Raw genomic sequence first — 14615 nt, 5'->3', positions numbered from 1 at the left:
CTTCATAACTAATCTTAGATTGTTTTTTAAATATTTTGTTTAGTGTCAGTTATCTCTTTTCTTCTGTTGTAGCTTTATCACAGCATTTGTCCCATTTTCCATAGCTTTATAAATGTACGTGATTAACCTGGAAACGCCGAGCAGTATACAAAGTTATCACCTTACTACGGGCAGTTTATCAGAAAAAGGGTTTTTGAACCTTAATATCTTGGAAACTATAGCTTTTAGGGAAACAAATTAACGACTGTTTTACTCAACAACTCTTCCTCTTGAGATTGAAAGTATCCCCATGTCTATAGGTCATTGCATTCATGAGTAATGATGTGGGAAAGAGAACTAATTTTCGCCGAGGGAGCAGCGTGAGAGCAGGATGTGTTCATGCGTCTGCCCTCGGTTCCAACTATGGCTTTGCTTTTAGCCTGATAACTTACTCCTCTACTAAATAACTAGACACTGTTGCATTCAAGGCATGCCTTATGGCACTATCACTGAGCTCTTTTCTACTGTCCTTGGAAAGAGTCTTGGCAGGGGTGGATGATTCAGTTGGCTACAGATGACGTGGACGGAATCAGACAAAGAGGAACCTGAAGAAAGCATTGTACACCTGGCAAAGGCAAGGGTCAGACTGACTCTCTCCTGAGTCGTATAGAGGGACTCCCTCCCTACCCTTTGTTGGTGAGATGAAATGGCGGCTGGTTCAAACAGTGGTGGGAAGACATTTGTGTGTATAGCCGCTACCCGGCGGCCCCGTAGCAGCCCGATTGTGATGTGTATACACGTTACCCAGCGGTAGGGGGTTAAGAAAAGGCAATGAGAGGTGTGACAGTCCTGCATGCTACAGGTGATATTTTTTTTATTACAAAATTGGAGCCACAGTTTTTGTGCAGCACTAACCAGCAATTTTCATGAAAAACTGCTTTATTGTTTATGATCACGTTTATCAAACATTTCATTACTTTTATCAGCATTATTATTATTATTTTTTTTTTGTAATGGCCGTAAATTCTGGCAGATTCCCAGTTTAATGAAACTGCTTTTGTTGCCTGATATTTTGAAGGATGTTAAGGGATGTCAGAGTTATAGAGAACAATGAGTGTGTACAGCGACACAGATTACTGATACATGACATGGTGCTGAAGGAGCATGTGGTGAAGAAGAGGTCCTATGCACCCAAGAGGAAAATAAGGAAGAAGAAAAATCAAGCAGTAATGGATTTCTTCCATAGCAAGATGAGCAGTGGTTAAAATAGATATTGTTCACATAAGTGTCATTGAGCAGTACAGAGCTCTTAAGAACAGTCTTTTGAGAGTTACTGATTCAGTGTATGGATGGACAAGGGACTGTCCAAGACATAAGGTACCATCTTGGTGGGATGAAGGCATAGAAGTCTCAGTTAAGGAGGAAAGAAGGCTTTTCAAGGAATAGAAAAAGGGCGGTAACAAAGAGAAATACAGTGGACCGAGTGGCAAGAGTGAAAGACGAGTTTTGGGCAAGTGTAGAAGCATGTATGGACAAGTTTGAGAGGAGCGAGAGATTGTTTTTGATTGGAGACATGAATGGTAGAGTGGGGAATGTACGCGTGGTTGGTCAGTGGAGTGTGCCAGCTGAAGTAGATGGGAATGGTAGTGCCTTGGTGGACATCTGTGCTGGTAAGGGGTTGACAATAGCCAACACCTACTTTCGGCATAAGATGATCTACAGGTATACATGCAGAGTCATGAGGAGGATAAATGGTGAACTTGTGGAACAAAAGGCAGTGATAGACTACGTGTGTGTGGATGAGCAAATGCGAAGACAAGTGTTGGATGCAAGAATGTGGAGAGGGTGGGGAAATGGAATATCAGACCATCACTTAGTGATGGCCAAGGTAAGGCTGCAAGGAAAGTGGGTGTGGAGATGAAGGGGAAGACAGGAGAAAACAGCTCCTGTGAGAAGAGTGGAGAATTTGCAAGAGAGTGAGTAAATGGCAGAGTATAAGAGCATAGTGGAAGAAAGACTGGGAAGGTATGAGTTAGAGCAGATGGAAGGGGTGGAAGACGTATGTAAGATATTCACAGAAGAGATAGGCACAACGTGTGAGGTGGTTTGTGGAGGGAGGAGGAGATGCAGGGGTGTGCACCGGACAGCATGATGGAATGATGTGAAATGAGCTGTGGAACAAAAGAAGAAGGCATATAGTGAATGGCTAGCAAGTAGAGGTAGGGGAGAAGATGAGAGAGAGAAGAGAGAGGTATATGTGAGCAGGAGAAGGGAGGTGAAGAGACTGGTGAAGGAGAGTAAGAAGAAAGTGGATGAAGAGTTTGGGAGGAATCTGAGTGTGAAATAGAGGGAGAATAAGAAATTGTTTTGGAAAGAGGTAAAGAAAGTAAGGCAGTGTGAAAGGGGAAATAGTAGGGGAGTGAAAGATAGGAAAAATACACTCAACCCCCTTCTATAGCCCGTTCAGCTATAACGTTTATCTGCTATCATGCACACATCAAATGCACAACCATACATGCTATCACACACCCCAAGACTGCTATCACACGTCGAGTTTGAAGACAGGCTAAGCGAAACTTATTCACACAGCACTTCATACGAGGTTTGCAGAGGATACGATGGTTAATCGGAACGGTAACGTGGTAAAATTCCCGATTATAGCACGGGCATTTGGAATGCATCTGAACGGATTCCTGCCGAGGACACGACGGGCAAAACAGTGACCAAAACCCATTCGGCTTGAAAGAATATATCGTACTACAGCATTGAAATTTAGCCTAACACTGAATACTTATTAATAATAATTGTATTTTAGAATAAATATCAATCGTTTTGAAACCCTTATAAAGAGCTAATATTTCTTATGCCGAAAAAACTGTGATGTCGATAAAGTAATCACATGTTTACAATTGAGACAGGGCTCTGGCGACAGTGTGAGGAACGTGTGTGATAGCGTCCAAGTTTTGTTCCACTTAAATGTTCCTCAGCCATTCCTGATATAAGGTACCATGTGATACCCCCTTTAGCTGTGGACACTAAAGAAATGGAGACAGCCAAAGAGATCTGGTGGCAACTAAGCCACTCCCAAGCCTCGGAACCCATCAAACCACCCAAGCTGTAATCCTTATAAAAGTTTGATGACCTTTTATGTTGTTTATTTATTCATTATACTGTTATTATTAATATAATAATGCTTTATTTCATGTTAGAGGAGAGATTGGCAGGAAATCGTAGGCATAAAGTGGTTAAAAGTTAGAAAAATGGGCCACCGAAAAACCAATTAGAAATTTTCCCATTGATTGTTCAGTTCAGCTATCGCGTATTCAGCTATCACGCGCGTTTCCTGTGACCAATTAGGCGCGATAGCAGGGGGTTGAGTGTAGATTGTTGGTGGAGAAGAGGGAGAAATTGAGGAGATGGAAGGAGCACTTTGAGGATTTGTTGAATGTAGAGAGTGACAGCAGTGCAAGTATAAGTGGTTGGGGAATGGCTGGGAGAAGAAGAGGTGAGAGAAGGGAGGAAGAGATCAGTAGGGCAGAAGTAGTGGAAGCAATGAAGAAGATCAAGATGGGAACAGCCCCAGGAATTGATGGAGCATGTGGTGAAATGCTGAAGTTTGGGGGTGAGACTGTAGTGGAGTGGATATGGAAGTTGTGTAGATTGGCTTGGTAAGAGGGAAGGGTTCCAGAGGACTGGAAATCAGGTATAATTGTTCCTTTATACAAAGGAAAAGGAGAGAGAGAAGTATGTGGTAACCACAGGGGTATTTGCCTTCTTAGTGTGACTGGAAAAATACATGGTAGAATACTCATTGATAGCATTAGGCATATAACGGAGGAGCTAGTTGGAGAAGAAGAAGGGGGATTTAGAAGGCAAGAGGGTGTGTAGATTATATATTTGTTCTACTGTAAGTTGTTTAGTGGAGAAATATTTAGAGAAGGGAAAGAAAGTGTATGCTACCTTCATGGACTTGGAGAAAGCTTATGACAGAATAGATAGGCAAGGTATGTGGAAGGTATTAAGAACATATGGAGTGGAGGGGAAATTGTTGAGTACTGTGAAGAGTATGTGTGAAGGAGCTAGGGTTACGGTGCAAGTGGATGGTGAGCTGAGTGAGTTCTTTGGTCTCAGTGTGGGACTGAAACAGGGTTGTGTGATGTCTCCATGGCTGTTTAATATATACATGGATGGGGTTGTAAAGGAGGTGCAAGGTAGGGCTGTGGATGTGGGGGTGGCTCTAATGAATGAGGGTGAGATGTGGAAGATTTCGGTGCTGCTGTTTGCTAATGATACAGTATTGTTGAGTGAAGATGAATGGGAGTTGCAAGGTTTGGTGAATGAATTTGGGACATTGTGTAGGAAGAGGAATCTGAAAGTTAATGTAAACAAGAGTAAAGTTATGGTGTCTTAGAGGAATGAAGTCACAGAATGTACAGTGAGGTTGGATGGTGAGGATCAGGAAAATGTGAGTGCATTCAAGTACTTGGGTAGTGTGATGAGTAAGTTTGGAACTTTTGGGGATGAAGTGCTTGAAAGGGTACAGCAGGGAAGGAAGGTTGTTGGTTCACTGAAAGCAGTGATGAGAAATTGGGAGGTGAGTATGGAAGTTAAGAAGTCACTGCGTGATAGTATTGTGATCCTTACCCTGACGTATGGAAGCGAGGCATGGACCTTGCTAGAGGGGAACAGGTCAAGAGTGAGAGCAGTGGAAATGAGTTACTAGAAAGGAACATGTGGAGTGACATGGAGGGACAGGTTGATGAATGAAGAAGTGAAGGAAGATTGTGAGGTGGACGTGTATGTGGTTGAGAAGATTAGGAGAAATACACTGAGGTGGTTTGGACATGTGGAGAGAATGGAGAATGAAAGACTGACTAAGAGGGTGTATGTAGGTGAGGTGGAGGGAGGGAGAGGGAGGGGAAGACCGAGGATGAGGTGGAGGGATGAACGTGAGAGATATGTGAGGGAAGGGGGAGTGAGTTTGGGGGAGGGTAAGCAAATGGTGGGTGACAGAGTGACTTGGAGGTGTTTTGTCTGCAGCCACCCTTTTGCGGGATTAAGGCGTCGGGCTATAGATAGATAGATAGATAGACTCTTTTATCCAAAAATCATGGGACTTTCAAAGTTTCATTTAATCAATTTTTTCAGATAAAAGATACTGTAATAATATGTAGGATACAAGGGAACAGTATTGTACTCACCCATCACCCATTTCTGGCGACGTCTAGCCCACCTCCACCACCACCAGCACCCCTAAAGCCACTCAACCATCACCAAAACACTTAACACACTGTAGTAACTATAGATGTAACTGCACTTTTACATAAAAGAAACTGTCAACTTAAATAAATCTTCACTCAAATAAACTGAAATAAACTTTCACCAGAGCAATTACTTAATTCACTGTAAGCAGTTCGAACAAATAAAGTCGAAAACCTAATTGTTTTTTTCATATTTTCTGTTTCCTTATTCAGTCATTTCCACGTCATCCACATCATCTCCCACATCATCCAAATCTTCCGAGGTGGTGGATGCAGGTGAGGGAGTGAGCTACTCGCCCACTTTAATGACTAGCAGAGCAACCGTAAACTAACGCTAATGGTGCAAAACAAGCCCACCGTGTTTGAATTTTTGGATAGATTTCAGATTTGTGATTAACCAAAATGAGAACATTTTAAGAAAACTTATGGTTAATGGCATATTGTGGTTAAAAGAATTTCGGATAAAAGAGACTTCACTGTACTTGGCTCCCAAGCGTGGGACTAAGAAGGAGGTATGCAGGACAATATGTGCATCTCACGAGACTTTTACTGGATAACGTAAATAGTGCTGAAAGGAAGAATGTGGTATTTAAGGTGGTAAGTCTGGTGAAGAGCAAAAACAGGGATATCACATGTGTGAAGTGCTTAAAGAATGATGAAGGCAAGGTAGTGAGGATAGTAAAGACATCTGGAGAGAGCACTATAGCCAGTTGCTATATGATGAGTTTGACTAGAACAGGGAAGGTTTAGAGCCAGTGGATCCCATGTTTGGCCCTTGGCCTTTGATTGATGCAGGATATGTGAGCAGGGCAATAGGCACGATGCAGATACGGGAGGGGGATAGTGTACCTGGGTTGACTGCTGAAATGTTGAAGACCTCAGGAGAAATAAGAGTGGGTTTAGTTACTGATTTGATAAATTTGATTATATATGAATGTGTTGTCCCAGGTGACTGACTTAGGAGTCTGATTGTAAATGTGTATAAGGGGAAGGGTGATGCCCTGGAAAGAAGAAATTTAGGAGGCATAAAATTTTTGGGCCAGATAATGAAGGTAATGGTGAGAGTCCTAGAAGGTATGATAAGGGAAAGTGTGGATATTGATGAGATGCAGTTTGGGTTTTTGCTAGGCAAAAGGACCACTGATACCATATTTATTGTCTGATAGCTTCAGGAAAAATTATATGAGAGAAAAGGAAGCTGTACAGCACTTTGTTCATTTGGAGAAGGCCTTTGACAGAGTTCCTTTGTAGGTGGTGAAGTGGGGAGTGAGAAAGTTTGGGATTAAGGAGTGACTGGTTAGAATAGTTATGACTATGTACAGTGCACCCCCACACAATGCGAACTCACACGGTGCGAATCACCTACAGTGTGAGGTCAGCCCAGAAAATGCTTATTTTTATCAAATCTGAAATCTGCGAATCGAACTTCCCACATGCGAATCGGTTGTATAATTCCAAGGCAGAAATGGACTTCCTGCCATTACTATGAGTGTTAGGCTGGACAGTGCGAGTCAGTCACATGAAGGCAGGTGGCTGGCAACAAGCCAGATCCAAAATGGCAGGTGGCAGGCCAGCTATCTGCATACCATCTACTCACTTTCGTGGGTAAACAGACACTTCTCCATATTGCCACGAGAACACGTGTTGTACCTTGCATCCTGTGGTCCATTTTAGCATCGTAGCAGTACCCACCTGTTCTTCATGGCCCCACCAAGGAATTCTAAGAGCAAGAGGATCACATTGGAGTTGAAGAGTAAGGTTATTGAAATGAAGCAGGAAGGGAAAGAAAACTTGGCAATTGGCTAAGAGGTAGGCTTGGTTGAATCAACTGTTCGGTGTTTGGTCAGTTGCTATGGATGGCCAACAGTGACAGTGAGCGTGACAACGGGGCACTCTGCCCCGCGGGGCAAGGGTGGATGCCCTGAGCCTCGGATACCCACCTTCTCCCGTCTTAACAAGCCCAGAAGTCACTTAAATAAAGGTACATGGTGTTCCTTTTGTTGGTCCAACTAGAAGTACTATTAGACAAAGTATTATCAGAGTAGAGCAGGCTGGAAGGGGACCCGAAGACCAAGCCCTGGGTGGGCTGTTCACCACATACCATATTCCTCATAAGTTCTTTGGTTCACACAATGTGAAATCTTAGAATGTGAGGGTTTCTGCCACCCATAAACTCACATTGTGTGAGGGTGCATTGTATGTGGTTCTGTAGCTATTTCTTCTACTGATAAAACAGATCTCTTTGCTCAGACTTTCTCCTCCAATTCCACCTTAGACGATTCCAGTGCTGTTCCTCCATCACTTCCCCCCTCTGACTTCCTCATGGCTGACATTAAAATTTCTTCAGATTGATGTATTTTCTGCCATCACTGCCAGACGGGATTGAGGCGTCTGGCAATAGATAGATAGATAGACTGGCCTATATACTAACAAGACATATGGGCTTGATGGAGTCCCTCCTGTTGTCGTCAAGAACTGCGCTTCTGTGCTTACACCCTGCCTAGGTAAACTTTTTCACCTTTGTCTTTCAACATGTACCTTTCCTTCTTGCTGGAAGTTTGCTCTCATTCAGCCAGTCCCAAAGAAGGGTGACGATTCCCAACCCTCTAACTATCGTCCAATTGCTTTAACATCCTGTGTCTCAAAAGTTTTCGAGTCTATTCTTAACAAAAAAGTTTAAAGCATATTTCCTATTACAATCTTCTTTCTGATCGTCAGTATGGGTTCCGTCAGGGACACTGCACTGGCAGTCTTCTCACCTACCTTTCAGACTCCTGGTCATCCTCCATTCGGGACTGGCGAAAGCTTTGCCATTGCACTTGACATCTCAAAGGCTTTCGATTGAGTCTGGCATAAATCATTAAGTTCCAAACTGCCCTCTTATGGTTTCTATCCTTCTATCTGTGCCTTCATCTATAGCTTCCTTTCTGGCCATTCTATAGCTGCTGTTGTAGATGGCCATCGTTCTTCTCCTAGATCTATCAACAGTGGTGTTCCTCGGGGCTCTGTCTTATCACCAGCTCTCTACCTTTTATTCATCAATGATCTTCTAAGCTGTATATCTAACTCTGTCCATTCGTACGCTGATGATTCCACCCTTCACCTTTCCATTTGGGTTCCACAACGTCCAACTCAGCAGTTACTTCAACAAACAAGGGATGAGGTTATGGCACACCTAATGTCTGACTTGGCTCGTATCTCTGACTGGGGTAAAAATAATCTTGTTGTTTTTAATGCATCAAAAACTCAGTTTTTACACCTATCAACCCGTTAAAATCTTCCACAGGAGTACCCACTAATGTGTAATAATATCCAGCTCAATCCTGCATCATCCTTGAACATGTTTGGTGTTTCATTCACTCATGACTTATCTTGAAAAGATCTTATTGCATCTCTTTTAAAATCTGCTTCCAAGAGATTAGGTGTGCAAAGCCAATTGTTTGCCTTCTTTACCCCTGCTTAGTTGTTGACACTGTACATGGACTTTATTCTCCCCTGTTTAGAGTACAGCTCTCATGTGTGGGGAGGCTTCTCACACACAGCTCCTCTTAATAGGGTGGAATCAAAGGCGTTTTGTCTCATCAACTCTCCTCCTCTTACTGGCTCCCTTCAACCTCTGTCTCTTCGCTGCACTGTTACCTCTTTATCTCTTTTCTGTTGCTACTTCAGTGGTCACTGCTCCTCCGAACTATCTGCTTGCATCCCTCCACCTCTATGACAGGTGCATAGCACCCTTTTCTGTCCAACTCTCTAATGCAAGGGTTAACCATTACTCCCAGTCCTTCATTTATGCTACAGGTCAACTCTGGAACTGTCTCCCTCTCTGTATTTCCTACTTCCTGTGATCTCCAGTCTTTCAAATGCAGTGTGTCCAGGCATCTCGAAATGAACAGATCTTGAATTTGGCTCTCTTTTGTATTGTTTTTGTTTTCTTTCTTGGAGGGAAATGTTTATGGCTCAGCCTTTGGTTCCTTCTTCCTTGCATTAAAAAAAAAAAAAAGTGAGAGTGACCAGAGATTTGAGTGACAAGTTTTCCTTGAATGTTGGCGTGCATCAGGGATCAGTCTTTAGCCCCTTATTGTTATTGTTTGTCATAGTGTGTGAAGCTCTCTCACATGACTTCAGAAATGGACTCCCATGAGTTATTGCAGAGAATGAAAGGGAGGTGGAGGAAAGATCTAGGAAGTGGAGAGACAGAATGGGGCACAAGGGTGTGAGATTAAATTAGGATAAACCAAAAGTGATGGTTTTTAGGGCAGTTGACAGTACTGTCAGAACAGAGGGAATGTGGCCATGTACAGTTCGCCACAAGGGTGTAGGATGTACCCCATCTTGTGCAGTGTTTGTGATAAGTGGGTAAAGAAGAGATGTAGTGGTATTAGAGGTAGGCGGTGAAATAATGATCATTTCATGTGTGTGGTATCGGGGAGAGCATGTAGAGCTTTTCAGGTGTGATTGATCTTGGTGGAGAGTCTCTTGAGTGTGTGGAGGGATTCTGATATTTGAGGGGGCATGTTATGTGCTGGAAGTGGGGTTGGAGCTAGCCTCTGTGGCTAGCATAAGGAATGGATGAAGTTCAGGGAGCTTTTGGCTCTCCTAACACTCTCCCTTCATGCTAAGGGATCTTTGTATGAGGCATGTGTTATGAGTGTAATGCTGTATGACAGTGAGACCAGGGCAGTAAAGAAAGAAGATGTTTGTAGGCTCAGACGTACAGAAATGACAATGATTAGACGGATGTGTAACGTATCCTTGAATGCAAGGCCTAGGGGGGCTAAGATTGCAAATGAGGAGCTGAGAGGAAGGATAGGACATGAATGTATTGGCTTTGTGTTGAGGAGGGTAGATTTAGATAGTTTAGGCATGTTGAGAGGATGGAGGATGAAAGTTGGGTGCGGAAGGTGAGAAGTATGAACGTCATGGTTAGGGTTGCAAGGGGCAGACCAAAAAAAGACCTGAGACAAGGTCATAGAATGTGACCTTGGGGATAAGGGGCTGAATAGGGAGGCTGCCTGAGATTGAGGAGTGTGGAGAGCTCCCATTAGGTGACCAAGACCAATGCATGCAACCATGTTGGAGCCTTGATGAACAATGCAATATGATACGTGTGTAATTCGCTTTTATTTTATTTGATTTTATTTTTGTACACCATACTTACTTTTATTTTGTTATTTTAAGGGTATAATATGTACCCTGTCTTGATAGGCTTATGGAATTCATAGCATAAGGAGGAGTGTAGACAAAAGCAAAAGCAGGTACAGTACAAAAGTATTCAGGTGTTTCAAGGGTGACTAAAGAACCTTAACATACACTTTACATCACCCGTTTTCAACAGATCAGATCATTGCCCAGTACACTTTACAAAATTTATTTATAAAATACAGACCCAGAAAGTAAAGCAGTCCTAATACTCAGGAATGTAGCAACTTTGATGGGCCTTCATATTGTGTACAATACTAATGTAGTGCATGAGCCCCATTCCCTCATATACTGTACTTTTTAGATGTCTGGTGGTCTGCTGACTTAAGGCAGTCAAACTGGATGTCGTCCATAAAAATTTAATTCTGAGAGGTAACTGGTTAATTGCTTATGTTATACCTCTGAGGGACAAGCCTTAAATATCTGGACGAGCAGTCTAGCCTCAAACTCCTACACTCCCATTGATGGAATACTGGACTGGACAGTTGAGAACAGATAGATAACAACTTTGCATCTTTGATGTAACAGGAATCTGAGGCAGATAAAAGTGGGTCAACAGGGATAAGACGACGAGGCGGCAGGGGTGTGCGTGGCAGGAGCCAGGGCACAGCCAAGAGGACCACACGCACCCGAGGCCAGACACATGCACAAGGTACACAGCAACAGCCTACTGGAGATGATACACAGCAGACTGGTGGTCAGAGTCACCCACAAGATGTAATTGCACCAGTTGTTGTCAAGAGCTATACAGATGATGACAGTGAAGATGGCCAGGAATGGTAAGTTGTTCTTGTTAGGTTGTCATATTTATGTTATCATTGTCCTTCATTGTTATCATCCTTGTTGTTGTCATTATTATTATATTATTATCATCATCATCATCATCATCATTATTCATTATAATCATCATCATTCATTATCATCATTATCTCATCATCATCATCATCATCATCATCATATCCATCAGTCATCATCACCATTAATTATCATCATCATCATCATTAATTGTCATCATTTTCATCATCATCAATCAATCAGTCAGTCAGTCAGTCAATCAATCAATCAATCAATCAATCAGTCAGTCAATCAATCAATCAATCAATCAGTCAGTCAATCATCATCATCATATTCCATCATCAATCATGAATCATCATCATCCATCATCATCTATTTTCAGTCTTGAATCATCATCATCAGTTGTCATTGTCCATCACCATCACTATTCATCATCATCATCATCATCATCTCCATCCCCAATCAACTCCTCAGAAGGATGAGCAGGAGCAGAGTCTTCACATGGTTGCAGGCAAGGCCAAGACTCTCCGTTTGATAACGGATAATTTCCTTCACCAACCCATGAGTGAGTGGATATTAATCACTGGGAGACTATCCATCAAACCCCAGAGATGACATGGCTGTTTTGCATGCCCCACCATAACAGGTTTCAGAGGATAAGAACTTGCTGCACTGACACAACACAAAGGAGAGACACGCTGTGTGTTCACCTCATTACCAGGTATCGACTACACCTTCTCGTCAGCCAGATTATTACTCTGGACCCACCTTAAGAAGAGACCAGTTTCATCAGTGTTATAAACCTGATTGAGACATCACCTTCTGCATCAGCTGGGCTTTTAAGCTTTGTCTGAAATGCATTACCAACAGTACTCTTGTAAGAGCCCGTGTCGATGTTTGAACTGAGTCAGTCAACCTACAGATGCTTTGAAATCTGCGATGCCCATTTGCTCAGTGAACTTGGTGGCTGCAGCCTTCAGCTCGACGGAATGCACAATCACGACACAACCCCGCTGTTGTCCGAACAACTTCAGATAGGCCTGGTTGAGTTTGCCTTAGCATGGATTAACCATCATCTTGCACTCATCCCATCGAACAGTCATGCCACGGTCACCCTGGAAGAACATCCTGATGGAGTGCTTGTTCTTCCATACATCCTGCAGTGTGGTCCGGGGCATGTCATAGTACTGGCTGAGCCTTGTGATGGTCCAGCTTTGCTCCATCTTCTCCGTTATCTCCATCTTCCACTCCATGGAAGAAATGATACAACGCCTCTTAGCAGGTGATGGAGGAGCCATGGAGACAACAACAAGGACCAGGCAAAAGGCAAACAGGACTTGCAGCAGCCAGGGTACTGTTACTAAAGCCAAAATCAGCAGTCACTCAGAACTAGGGTACAGTAGTCAGAGCACTAGGACACAGGGTACTGATGGGTCACAATGAAAGTCACAGCACTGCAGCAATGATTGAGGCATGAGAGGCCACAGGCAAAGTCATGGCGCTAAGGGGAAGCACTGCATGGGCCACAAATGCACAGCTCACAGAAATGTCCTCACTATATGGCGTCCATGAGAGAGCGACAGTAGGCTTGGCGTGTTGGGCAGGCTACTCCTGCAGTGCATTGTAATTGGCTGGTGCATTGTGGGGTCTGCCCACGTACCGATTGGGTCCCATGTTTGAGCCAGATGATACACATTACTGCCGGAAAGTGCATAGTACTGCCAATTGCTTCCCGTTTCTGAGCCAGATAGTGCCTAATTTTGCTGGATATTGTTTTAAGAGAGCCTTGCAAAAAGCGCTGTATAATGTGAAGACGTATAATTGAGGGATTACCATATATTATTTGGTATCCATGGAAAACTGAGGTTTCTTATCATATAAATGTCCTGGTTGTGTCATCATTATTAGCAAGAAATTTATTACTACTGTACTGTATTCAGATTTTAGGGGGTAATAATTATGTTTTTGCAGTGGTGAAGAAACTGGAGAAGCTGGAGGAAGCGAAAGAAAGCAGAGTGAAGCAAAGAGGAAGCCTGGCCCACTGCAGTGCCGAGTGTGTAGGGTTGTATTTTTTAGCAGGTCAGTTGACATCCCCACATTAATCTTTTGGCCAGCACATTAACACTCTCATTCCCCAACCAGCCAAATTACTATGTATGTTATACCCATAAGGATGCAAATTCCACAGCAAACTATACCAGGAAGATGAAAGGATTTGAATCCTACGCTGAGAGCACATATGAGGCCCCCGCTGCTAGAGGGGCGTATTCCAAAAAACACACAGTAGTTTTCAGCAGGTTGAGGTTCAAGTTGATGATAAAGTTCACCATGAGTTTCGTACATAATCATACATTATGTTACCTCAGTTTCATCATCTAATCAAGATCTATTCATTGAAAGAAACAAGAAAATAATAAATAACTACTAAAAAAAAAAAAAATCCACCCTACCTTATTAGACCTTATAAAATTATTACTGACTGGAACAACAGTGTTATCCAAAACATTACTACCCTTAGTACAACCCCCCACCTGGGTGTAGGGGGTTTTCAAGAATACTCCCCCAGTATCCCTTGTTGTACGAGGCGACTAAAAGAGTTGGTGGTGGTTTAGTGACCCACCCCACAAAAAGAACTAAACAAGCAAATAAAGTGCCTCAGACCAGGATGGACCATACATTGACAACTAAGGAACAGACAAAGGACATTCTGAGGGTGGGGACATGGTATGTGAGAGGAGTGAATGATGAAGTGAAAGAGAGAGAGATTGTTCAGGTGCTTGAGGATGCAAGAGTGGATATATGTGGATTGACTGAAACTAAATGGGAAGGTGAAAGGGTGAGAGAGTGGGAATATTGTTTAGGTATATGTGTGGGAGTTAATGAGAATGAGAGGGCAAGAGAGGGAGATCTGATGATATGCAAGAAGTGGAAGGAGAATATAAGAGAGTCTGGAACAGTGGGTGCAAGGATTGTATGGGTGAGGATGAAAGTAGGTATACAAGCGTGGGTGATTCTATGTGCGTATGCACTGACAGAGGACCGAGTGGCAAGAGTGAAAGATGAGTTTTCGGTGAGTGTAGAAGCATGGATGGACGAACTTGAGAGGAGCGAGAGAGTGCTTTTGATTGGAGACATGAATGGCAAAGTTGGAAATGTATAAGTGGATGGAGTGGTTGGTATGTGGGGTGTGCCAGCTGAAGTAGATGGGAATGGTAGTGCTTTGGTGGACATCTGTGCTGGTAAGGGGTTGGCAATAGCTAACACCTACTTTCGGCATAAGATGATCCACAGGTATATGTGGAGAGTAATGAGGAGGATGGATGGTGAACTTGTTGAACGAAAGGCAATGATAGACTACGTGCGTGTGGATGAGCAAATGAG

General features: G+C 43.1%; 1 protein-coding gene across 1 annotated transcript in view; it reads left to right on the top strand.

Moving 5' to 3' along the window:
* Positions 1 to 14615, top strand: part of LOC145394031 (uncharacterized) — a 37440-nt gene that overhangs the window by 9201 nt on the left and 13624 nt on the right. The window contains exons 6-7 of the mRNA XM_080268001.1: positions 10968 to 11218; positions 13206 to 13313. Coding sequence (XP_080124127.1) covers positions 10968 to 11218; positions 13206 to 13313 — 359 coding nt within the window. The remainder of the gene's footprint in view (positions 1 to 10967; positions 11219 to 13205; positions 13314 to 14615) is intronic.

Source organism: Coenobita brevimanus, chromosome 26, assembly GCF_032717465.1.
Source record: "Coenobita brevimanus isolate Jiangsu-jjx chromosome 26, ASM3271746v2, whole genome shotgun sequence".
NCBI lineage: Eukaryota > Metazoa > Arthropoda > Malacostraca > Decapoda > Coenobitidae > Coenobita > Coenobita brevimanus.
Note: the sequence above shows the minus strand (reverse complement) of the source record. Positions and strands in the feature narration are given on the sequence as shown.